Source organism: Triplophysa rosa, linkage group LG1 (genome assembly GCF_024868665.1).
Source record: "Triplophysa rosa linkage group LG1, Trosa_1v2, whole genome shotgun sequence".
Classification (NCBI taxonomy): Eukaryota; Metazoa; Chordata; class Actinopteri; order Cypriniformes; family Nemacheilidae; genus Triplophysa; species Triplophysa rosa.
Genome location: NC_079890.1, coordinates 19,417,455 through 19,429,539, shown reverse-complemented (window position 1 = coordinate 19,429,539; position 12,085 = coordinate 19,417,455). Strand labels below are relative to the sequence as shown.

The window sequence follows — 12,085 nt, the reverse complement described above, 5'->3', positions numbered from 1 at the left end:
TGTGCCACATTCCTATCGGATCCAATATTGACGGCACAGCACTGCTTTTTAAATTTAGTCTCTGCACAAATCCAGCGTCGACCTGTGCCTTGTTCACAAAGGAATCCGCGGTGAAATGAATCAAACAAACTGAATCAAACAAACGCTCAATGTTTTACCCACGTGAGCTGGAACGTCTTTAGCAATGCATGGTTGAAGTTTATTTTTAATGTCGGAATCCGAAGGAAGGTTATGCAGCGACTGTGTTCTTCCACAACCAGGCACTGCACAATATTTTACGATCTTTAACTGCATGTTTATTGTTTGCTCGCTCTATCTGGTTCCGCGCAACTTGTGTTACTTCAGTACTGTCATGCGCGAATCAGTGGGCGGGGCTAGAGAAGTAGTCGTTGATATTCTTCTGTGGAGGCGGTGTTCAACCTATCTACGATATGTGCATTCCAGGTCCTGGCGTTTGCTGGGCCTGGTGTCAATAACAGTTGTAATTTCAGTAACAAGGGTGTTTTCAGTTCTGACACTTACAGGATGTTCGCTTGAATACAATTCCCTCTTATATAACAAAAGCTTGGGTTAAAATTGAGGACTTAATTCATGACACCTTTAAAGCTGAATACAATGCTTACTTACTCTTCGGTCTTTGTGTGACTATAAAGAGTGCTGTGTGATGCAGTACTATGTTTTCAATATAATTCAGTATCATTTGTGGTACATCTTGTGTGCCATGTAATAACTGCAAACGGTAATTAAGTAAATTAACAATTAAGAAAAAAGGTAATAAATAAATGTAATTATTTTTATTCTCAGTGACAGTTTTATTACATTGGCTCAGAATCAGCTTTCGCCAGCGGCACAGTACTGCAGGCATTAGAGAGGTAACCTAAAGGACTTATTCTGCAGGAGTCTGGAGAATTTATACTCATTCCTAAACCATGCTGACTAAGGCAGACGACAACATCTGCTGTATCACTACATACTTCATTGGGCCATTACATGTTATTTTCAGTCTAATTCACTGACTAACTTGGTTACAATAAGAATAAATTAAAAACAATGGTTACAATTAAAAATCGAAAAATTCTGATCTGTACACAACTGGGAAGATGCCATATGTAATTCCACTTAGCCCTTTTTTGTTTTATTTTTTCTTTTCTTTTCTTTTATTTGTATTCTCTTCTAACACACATAAAAGCAATGAACTGTTCCAAAATACAGCAAATCGCTGCTGTTCTTCTGAAATCACCATATTTCCAACTGATTTTTATTTTTTTGCCATAAATCATTATTATTAGTCACCCTTCATGTGTCACTGAGTTTTGCAAATACCTCAAGAAACGAAAATATTTAAAAAGTGCTTGTCAACTTTGACAAAGCAGTATTTAAACATTGACAAAAGTAGTGTTTTTCCATTTCCTGAAAAACTGCAAATGTGGACATCTGAGGTTTCGGAAGGACAGAGACGAAATGGTATGACATAAAAAGCCAATGCTTTAAACAGACAAGGTGTTGCCATTGTGCAATAGACAAACAATGAAATAAAAGATTGCCTTTGCCAAATCTAACCATCTAGACATCTTAAAAATGTCCTTGCAAATGGCAGAATGAGTAAACAACAACAGAATTTTCTTTTTGGGTGTTTTTCTTTGGGATATAGAATTAAGGCTGAAAGGCCTGCTTACAGTAGGTTATACTGCCACAAAGTTTGCAGAATAAAGCAGAATAAATGCATGGATGATTTTCTCTTTTGTAGAGAAAATGCTTTTGGGCCCTACAATGTGCATTTCATGTCAGCTTATAATGACTGTTAAAAAAAAACTTCCATTTGATCCCGAACAGGCACACACATATGCACAGCACTGGTAATACTCACAGGTTCTGCTCTTGCTCAGACGCAGCCGATTCAGACCCATTAGGCACCAGAGGGAGTGGTGAGGGGTGGGAGTCAAATGTTACAGGTGAGGGGCTGTTCAGGTCTGGACTTCCCGGTGCAGGAGAATGAGAAGAATCTGAGAGCTGAGGAGAGGCAGTGCGGGTCACCTCTGAAACACACACACACATTCAGTCAACACACAGAAGGCAGCAGAAGGTACAAAAAGAAGAAGAACTGAAGATACCTGCAGTAGGGCTCTGAGAAGAGACGGATACAATAGGAGAGTTGGGCCGAACCGAGCAAAGGCTTCCATCTAAAAGATTGTGAGATGATGATCGCCGACTCCTCCTGCCCTCCTGCTCGCTGGGTGTCAGTTTTCTTCGGTCCTTTCGCACATTTGTTACCGCATCATCAACTTCTCCATCCTCATACTTGAGGGCATTCTACACAATATACAACACACAGAATCTTCATCTCAGACCTGCATCTGTAACGAAATACTGAAGAGAAAATGACTTGAATGTATGATGGGAGTTTACCTCATAAATGGTGAACTGTTGTTTAAGATCCGCCTCAATGCCACAGCTAGTCATGTGCTTCTGGACAATGCTTTCCATTCCCAGCTGCTCTAAACAGTCTGTTATATCATAGAATGAGTCCTGATCGTGAAGAGCAGCTAAAGTCTGGGAGGACACAAGGATTCATGGACATCAGGAGTATTGAGATTCTCCTCTACACAATAATAAAACACAGCAGCTACATTTGTAAGGCACAGAAGGGTGTGTATGTACCTTGTTGATTAGGGTCGTGGTGTAGATGAGCAGCTCTGTGTCTGCTCCATTCTTAGCTGACAGAATATCTGTCAGATACATCCACGGCTTTACACCTAAAAGACACATAGCACACAGTTCTCTCTTTTAATAAACATCCACTATGCAAAAACCAAACTGCCACAAAAACACAATGAGTAAAAGAGGGTTTGAATGCGTGTTTAACCTCTCTTCCCATCCACAATGTTGACAGACTGAATAAGCAGAGGACTGTTTGACTCGGTGTATTCCACAAACACTATCAGCAACTTGAGTGCGGTCTTCACAACCAGCCGAGACTAAAGAGAGAGAAAGAAGAAGGAAGAGAGAAACAAAAATTACACTTACAATCCCCAAACAGAAGATGGCAGTATCAAACCTCACAATAACTGCAATCATGAAGAATAGTGTAAGCAAAGACAAAAAACATGGTTTTAAAAGTCTAATACATTGTCCATAACAATATATGAAGGCCCCACAACTCATCATCTCTACCCAATAAAATATTTTAGAACTCAGCATAATTTAGCATAAAGATTTTCGTTATATAAATAACCAAACACTAAGAAGTATCTTTTTTGCTTATTTTAATGCTTAATTTGATTCATTTAAAGTCATCTCGAGGTCGTGAAGTTTGTTGAGACCCCTAGATGAGAAACACCGTCTATGCATTTCCAACATTAGTACAGTACAGTAATATATCTCTGGCATATCTTTGCATTATTAAGATCAAAACTGGTTAAGGCCTTTTCTTGAATGACTTCGTACATGAGGAAGTGAAAATGCCAAGAGAATGACAGTAACAAAGGATATGACTTCAAGCTGAAGTTCATGATGAATTTTTCACAGTAAGAGAACAAATCCCATCTCAACAGATTCACACAAAACTGATTCACCATTAGTCATATTATCAATTGTCACATCGTGTCACATAGAAAACTACATGCATTTTTGACTTGTGATGATGCAAGTTTCATGCTGCAGGGCTTTGCTAACCTCAAAATCTGAAACAACTGCACAAGAGATCAATTTTTTTTGTTCTCTGGCCTCGCATGAAGTGACTAAAAAGTATTTGCAGGGTGGATTTTGGCAATCTACATTTCACATTTTCATTAAAAAAAAACGTCAAACCTGACTTAGGTCCAGATTCACACTTACAGTAAATTTCTGTGTTAACCTGACAGCTTAATTTTGGAACTTTGACTCATACATGATGAAGCATCTATTCTTTGTAATTCACTTTGGATAAAGGCATCTGCTAATAACCGTAAAACAACTTCCTGCAATCTAAGGATTATCACACATCATTAACTGTTAACTTCGAGTCTGTCGCCTATTATGTTTTTACAGCTCTTATATTAAGCAGCTAGTTTAGGAGCATAACTACAGTAGTTAGTAGTCATCAGTATTTAGATATCGTGTTGTCTGTGTTTGTGTGTGTTGTTGGCACTCACCAGACTGCCACTCAGTGTGTACAGCCACTGTACAGTCTCATTGTGGTTTATTACACCGTTCATCCCTTCCACAAACAGCATGATCTGACTGAGAGCTGTGGACAGAGCAAGAGTTTAACATACAGAATCGGCATGCCTTTAAGAAACCTACCGATTTAGCCGAAAGTGTTCCTGTTTTTTGGCCTTTAGCCAGTATAAACATCCTGTTGCGAACAGCCTGCTTGTCCCAAACTGCACAAGAATGCATCGTTCTGATGTGTACATACAGGCCTACACGTTTTATGCTATACTAAAATATACCACTTTAAGAAATAAAAATGATGAAGTCATTTTAATGAAAAAGCACAAGCAAACTTTAATAAGAGCATTTCACCACAAGTTTTAAATAAGCGACACATACAGTTACTTGTGCTAGAACATCATCTGTGTGGTTGAAATATAAGGTTGCAATTACCCTGCATGTAACATGTAAAGGAAACAAAGCATTTGTAGCAAAAATACATATTGTGCATGCTCAAGTGAAGATGCAGCGTTTAGCTCAAACCTCTGAGGATGTAGTTCTGGTAGTTATGATCTGCCTCGGCACCCACTTTAATAAAACAGCTCAGACCCTCCGAGACAACAAATTCTGGAACCAGGTCCTTATCATCCTGCAAAATACAGAACACAACTACAATTATAAACATTTTGCTAATAGCTTTAATAACTAGTTTCTTTCTGTACAAGGGTTCACCACTGTTAAACAGAACGTATATACAGTAAATAAGCTTATTACATAAACTGACTTTCACATGGGACATTTAATTGAGTGACGTAAACAAGCTAATAAGATGTGGTCTTTATTGACAAAGCTAAGGCAACCGGTTTTTCTGTTAAAACCCGTCTTGACAGGTCATGATCTATCAATGATGAATGACTGAAAATGCTATTGTTTTCATTATATATAGAATGGGTGGGAAGTTTACTTCCATTTACGCTGTTAATCTGTACTGGTCTCTATTTTGGCTTTCACTATCTGTGACATCTCACCAGCCTAATCCACACCACATACCCCACCCCTAAAAGTTACATGTCACCTTACCTGAAATAGCTGCTTTAAAGAAAACAAGGACCTCCGAAGCTCAGGGCCATGAGAGTTGTACAACTTCTCTGCAAGACACCAAATAAGAAGAGAGAGCAATTTAGTGAAGATTATGTCTATATGTGTCACGTCATTCACTTCGTTATTCAGGTGTCATGGTAAATCACAGCAAACCATTTGCACTGAGAAGATTTTCTTTTTTCCTCATTAAGATATTTAAAAAATAAAACAATGAATACAAACAAACTCTACTTAGAGCAGGAGAAATTTTGTCATCGTGTGCGTGTAAATTGGCATTCCAGACATATCTAGTACAGGTAAATATCTACCTACTAAATCACATATCTAGCACAGGACCAACAGGTTAGTCATGATTCAAATGACAGAGCAATTAACCAAAACCATTTCACAACTCATAACGAATGTATTGAGTTCATCAATGTATACAATTTTAATTCACAGCAGCATACATCATTTTACTATACTTGTCGTTACAAAAACCTAGCATATTATAAACACTGTTATGCCCTAACAGATCCTTAACCCAACAAATCAGTGTGGACAATATCTACAGTGTAAATAAATGGAGAAAGAGTGTACATAAATCACTGTGAAGACAAAGGTAGTGTAAACACACATGAAAGACAACACACATGCGCACGCACACAGATATTTTTTGCCCAGCTGGTTTGCATGCATCTACTTTGTGTTTCTGTCATGACAAACAGACAGATACTACAGGAAGGTACAATAGACATTATGTGAGCGTGTGTATGATTATTCTCAAACAACAAAGTCAAGCTAAACATTCTCAAGCCAAGACCTTTCATATATTTACTTCTCATTATTTGGAAAACTTGTAGAAATGCATAATTAGCAAACCTTCAGTCCACGTGAGCAGCTTAAATTGTAAACGAGCAGATAGTGTCAATGTACACAGTACCTTGAGCCACATGTTAGTTTAAGCAATACATCAAAGATACATTTAGAATAAATAAAGCTTGAATGGTTGAATAAATTAGCATATTTCACAAAATTGCGAAAACAAAAATAAATCGTTTTAAAATCAATATTTTAATTTTTGACATTTAAATAATATTGTTTTGAAAGTTTTTAACATATTGCGAAATAACGCTCACAAATAAAATTGACTTGACCTGGCATTTTGTGTTAAGTTAAGGACTGTCATCATTTGTTTTAACTTGTCGTTCAAAACCTATATATCACCCTTTCTTCTGAAGAACACAAGAGAAGATATTTTGAGAAATGTATCTGTGGTTTTGTGTCCATACAATGGAATTTGTATTTTTGAGATAACTATCACTTAAAAAAATACTACAAGAGCCAAGACGGTAAAAACAAACACATCTCTGTGTTATTTCTTGGGACAACACGTTTTGTTACTTTCAACACAATTTGTGTTAAAAAATCAACATGATGTGTTATTTAAAACATAATGTGTTAAATAAATAACACAAAACAATGTGTTAAAATTTACTCATCCATTTTAAGAGTGCATAAATCAAGTCTTCCAAACCCTATTCTTCTGAAGATTATTTAATAGATCCACAAACAAAAATGAAGTATATATAAGTCAATACAGTATATGTACATTTTGTGCCCATGTCCCATGAGAATCTATTACATTTGAAGGCATTGGATTGCTTCATGCAAGTGTCAGATGATGTAGTGGTCAGAGCCGGCCTATTGCAAAAAAAACAGCTTCTGTTGCTGATTTGTTTTGGAGACCAGAAGACTGTCACTATGATGTGATCTGTTGTAGTTACTGTGTGTACTGTGTGAGCACACAAATACGCAAAAGCAAGAGTGAAATATAGAAATGACCAAATAAATGGGTACAGTGTGTGTGTTTTGAAGCAGTCATCTGAGCTCACTGGTAAAGGCCATGACAACATTAAGAATGATGTGGTCGACCACAGACGGCTGCCAGCTACTGATAACATTCCCCACACACTATTCAGTATCAAAAGAACAGACATTACAGATGGTCAGACTCGGCACACAACAGATATAAATCAAATTGCTCAGTGTACGTTCACATATGGGCAGCCATGGAGGACACACAAGTGGTGTTGGATTTCACAACAAGCAGCCAGGATGTCATACAACTGTATGCCAAACACACACAGAGAAGCATGGGCATGCTCAAAAGTCTAAACTCTCATGCTGACACATTCTTGATATCCAAGCTTGTACCTGTATCAAAAATGTTGAATCTTTTATTATACTGTAGATCGGCCAAGAATTTTAATCTTGGCAAATGTGATGCCATAAAACAGTCTTTCTAGAAGCTGATAGGCTGAATATCATGCTAAATTCCCCACGATAATCCTTCTCAGATCACCTTTACCTACAATACACTTCTATCATTGTTCCCTGTGCAAGCAGTTTTACATGGGAGAAGTGAGTTAAAATAATTCATGTGAAAGAGAAAACACGACACAAAAGCACTTATAATCCCAAACTTATAGAGCACTTGAGGGTCTATAGAAGAACTTCAAAATGTTAAACAAATATCTTTAACATTTTATTATATATGTAAGATTAAAAAAAATGAAAAATGAAACCTGGAGTGCTTCTGCAGTGTCTACATCTTGCGAAGTGCATAATCAGACCCTTGATAGCATACAAACAACAAAAATTGGTATAGAATTCAACAAAGCTTTCACAAACAACTATTGCCCCTACATATCAACACATGAGAAATGAGACTAACCCAATGAGCAATGCAGTGCTTCATAATGACAGGGAGACTCGTGGTGTAGTTTTGCTATTTTGTGTTTTCCTGACCTCATGTAATTTGTCATCATGCCCCGTGTCATTGAAGAAAGCATAGCCACTGTTAAGCCAATCAGATCATGTCATGTAGGACATGACACATTACTATGGGAAGGCCCTGATGCATTGAGATTTTAGGGACTTCACAAACGTTTTATGTAAACATTGGAAAACACTGGACACTGGATAAGATTTAATGGCATACAGTTATTTAAAATGGCATTTTGAAGGAATGGGCATTTAAGTTATTTGTCAGTGACAAAACCAAATATGACAGAGATCATTGAGAATCCTTGATACACATCAGACTTGATTCACACACACAGCCTCTCTTTCTCTTAAGAGATACACAAGATATTTGATTTGTGCCTAGTGTAATAGAGGACAGGAAAACACACTGATTGAGAATAAAAGACCTCCCATTGCAAAATCAGTTCAAGAATAACATTCAAATAGGGGCTGTGGGATGCTAAAGTCAAAGCTAAATGATTTTTATACATATTCTGCGTATAGTTCAAGTTTTACAGTAAATTTATCCAAAGTGCCCGACAGTGCATACAAAGTGCTGGATGACAAGTTTTCAAAAATGGGTCAGTAAACACAACATGAACACCTGACGATGTATCCACCTTAAAGTTGACACCGCAGATCAAAACAAACGTCTGATTTACATATGAGTACAATGCCCTTACCCATTGAGCTACAAGCTTTAGGTTAACAACTGCTGCATTTAGATTTTAAACAACAAATATTACAATATTATTAAAGCAGAGATGTGATTTAAGCAGCATGTCTCTATTTAGCCTAAGCAATGACAGAACCCATTTAGAAATCAACAGGAGACAATCCAGTCTCACGGCAGTTCGTGGCACTGCCACGAAATTTGGAATCTATTAATTCGTGTTCATGGACATGAATATCCCCATTTTTATATCACAGTGAGCACAACCTTTTTTTAATGTCACTCAGCACGGCTTTCTTTTCGTGTTACTCAGCACGACTTTCGATACACAGACTGCGCGTGTATTTACATTTATATATTTATAACCTGATATCAAAAAAAGGATGTGGCTAACCAACACCTTACTTCACCCCAAACCCTAAAATCACAGCTGCAAAGGCAAATTTTGCTAAAAACTCGTCATTCACGAAGTGGCAAAACAACAATAAATGGCTACTCTTACCCCGCCCCTAAACCTAACGTCACGGGGGAAAAGTCAAATCATAACAAAACATACGAATGAGGAAATAGGAATTCACACGAATGAGCCACCTTGTAAAATAGGTATGAATTCCCATCAGATTGCGTTGATATATATTTATACATATGAAAGATATTGTGTATTAAAATACATTAGATTGTAAGTCGTGCTGGGTGACACGAAAAAAAGTAGTGCTGACAAACACGAAAAAAGGGGGAAATTCGTGTCAGTAAACACAAATGAATAGATTACAGTTTGTGACAATTCCCGTGAGACTGTGTTGAAGGAGAAGAATTTCTCCAGAAGAGTTGCGTATCAGTCAGACAGTCCAGCAGCACTGTGACAAAGGGCCTGTCAGGAACCAAGTCCATTGTCTGAGGACTCCAGCACAGGAAGCCATAATGGGCAGGGAAACGGAAATGAGGGAAGAGTGACAGACACAACTCTGAACACAAGTCTGAAAACACTCAGCACATTTTAACTCGATGCAAACACAGCATGTGCACACAATAGCTATAACAGATCAACAAGCAACATGTTTATACTGGAAGCTTCAAAGCTGGAAACCGACTTGGATTAATAACTAAAAATAGACTGTATCCGCTGAACCTGTGGGCTCGGTCTTACAGCTAGCATAAAGATTTACTGGAAAACTGTTTTGCTGTTCTAAAATGGCTACAAAGACGAAGTTGTAAACACAACAAATCATAGCAATCAAGTCACAACAGCGTAGACATGGTTACTTATTATAATAAGTTTAGTTCTGTTTTTCTGCCATTGTAAACCCTAGAAACAGCTCAATAAGCAAGCTGTCATGTGAAGAACCGAAACTGTCACTGAACTCTATTTTTTAATTGTCTGAAGACAATCTTAATTATACCTTTAGCATACTTGTTTTGAGGTCACGTTAGTTTAGTGTTACAGCTTTAGACACAGCCAAAGAAAACAATCGGACAGGAAGTACTTCATATAACTACATCATTCGGACCACATTTGCATCCATTGAACGCCTTTGTTTGGCATTCAAGTTTCATAAATGGCAGCACCAATTATCTCTTAAAATAGGCTTGGCACTTATTCTGTCAGGGCAGGAACATATGCTACACTAAGGCTTTTGAGGTTTCTCTGTAACAAAGGTTTCCTGCAGGGGACTACAGGCTGGTCCTTTTGAATGAGGCTCACCGCAACAACATTTCATGCCAAACACATCAGTGTTATTCTCAATGAAAGAACAGCAAGTCTGTGTAAATAAACATCCACCTCAGTTAAACTCTGTTAATGTTTTCTCAGGACTTATTCCACTGAAAGCAGATAGCCCATGAAATGTGTGAGCGCTGCTTTCTTCTATTTCTCTGGATCCATAAGGAGGCAAGAATAGAAAGTGATGTGAACATCCAAACAGGATTTTGCCCTTTAAAGAAACACACAAGGATGCTACGCTATTCAGCTTTCTTGGCGTTTGACAGGCTGGCTGACAGTAAACGCAACCTAAACACCTGACAATGCATCCACCCCAGGGCGGGTCAAAGGCTAACACTGCAGATCAAAACAAAGGCGGCATGTCCTGTTCACACATATCATCTTCAGGTATTTCTACTCCAGGCATTTAGTCAAACAAACTCATGATGAACATATGGACAAAACGCACACAGGGCAGGAGCACAGCTTTCTTGCTGAGACTTTAATGAGCCTCAACAAGCTCCTCCACACCGGGTCACATTTTAACAGCGCCAAAACAAAAGGTTGTGGGTTAGATATTTTACAGGTCAGATTCATCTTGTGGTTACCAAATGGCAGGGCATTAAAAAAACAGACTCTGTGCACCCTTATAAGGGCAAAAGAGAAAAACACAGGGATCTGCATCAACAGAAAGCACGCATGAAGCAAGCTGCCAAAAAGAGTAATCTAAATTATTCCCAGAATCTAGACGACCTCAACCATGTACAGCTAGTCAAAGACATCATCAGCTGGAAATACAAGACCATGAAAATCCAAAAAGAGACCACAATGGTAAATTCAGATCAGTCAACAGCATTTGCTTTAGCGACTTAATTTCAGAATTGCATAAGGATTACATTAAAAAATGTGAAAAAACTAAGATGGTGTTTGGAGAAACACTAGGTTTCCCGTACAGGGCTTAAAGTGATAGTTCACCCAAAAATGAAAATTCTGTCATCGTTTACTATTTCAAACCTGTATGATTTTCTTTTTTCTGCAGAACACAAAAGATATTTTGAAGAAAGTTGGTAACCGAACAGCACTGGAGCCCCATTCACTTCTATTGTATGGACACAAAATCAATGCAAGTGAATTGGTGCCAGTTAACAACATTATTAAAAATGTTTTTTGTGCTCTGCAGAAGAAAGAAAGTCATACAGGTTTAAAATGACAAGAGGGTGAGTAAATGACAACCTCATTTATTACAGTAGAGTAGGTAGTGACCATTGTAACATTTCTTTATTGACTAGCACTAAAAGGTACCTTGTACAGTAAATAACCCATAATTAAAGGGGAAGAAATGCGTATGGTAAAATACAGCAGTTGTACATACTGTCCATCAGATTATCCATCTCAAATCTTTGTCCACAAGCCAGAGAAGCCGGAGCAGGGTTTCTGTCTCGATTTAACCCCACTCTGGTACACATCAACAGATCTCTATTAAGCTTCTAAACCCATTTAATGTTGTAGGAAGCTTGGTCTTTGTTCTTTAAGTGACAACATACATGTTAGAATAACACAGAACGTAATGATGTCCTGACAAACACACCAGAAAGGTTTACATGTGAGGGGGTCAAGAGTGTAACCGCAACATAAAGGTATATTGAGGGTTAGTGCAATAAGGGCCAGACCATGGTTTATATTTACATTTATGC

The 12,085-nt window shown here is 37.8% G+C and overlaps 1 protein-coding gene across 7 annotated transcripts in view; it reads right to left on the bottom strand.

Moving 5' to 3' along the window:
- Positions 1–12,085, bottom strand: part of fhod1 (formin homology 2 domain containing 1) — a 49,640-nt gene that overhangs the window by 24,887 nt on the left and 12,668 nt on the right. For all 7 annotated transcript variants that reach the window (XM_057346687.1, XM_057346728.1, XM_057346697.1 and 4 more), the window contains exons 4-11: positions 5,212–5,279; positions 4,675–4,780; positions 4,131–4,225; positions 2,864–2,975; positions 2,659–2,753; positions 2,407–2,550; positions 2,112–2,310; positions 1,868–2,036 (exon numbers count right to left, since the gene is read on the bottom strand). In XM_057346687.1, the coding sequence (XP_057202670.1) occupies positions 1,868–2,036; positions 2,112–2,310; positions 2,407–2,550; positions 2,659–2,753; positions 2,864–2,975; positions 4,131–4,225; positions 4,675–4,780; positions 5,212–5,279 (988 nt within the window). The remainder of the gene's footprint in view (positions 1–1,867; positions 2,037–2,111; positions 2,311–2,406; positions 2,551–2,658; positions 2,754–2,863; positions 2,976–4,130; positions 4,226–4,674; positions 4,781–5,211; positions 5,280–12,085) is intronic.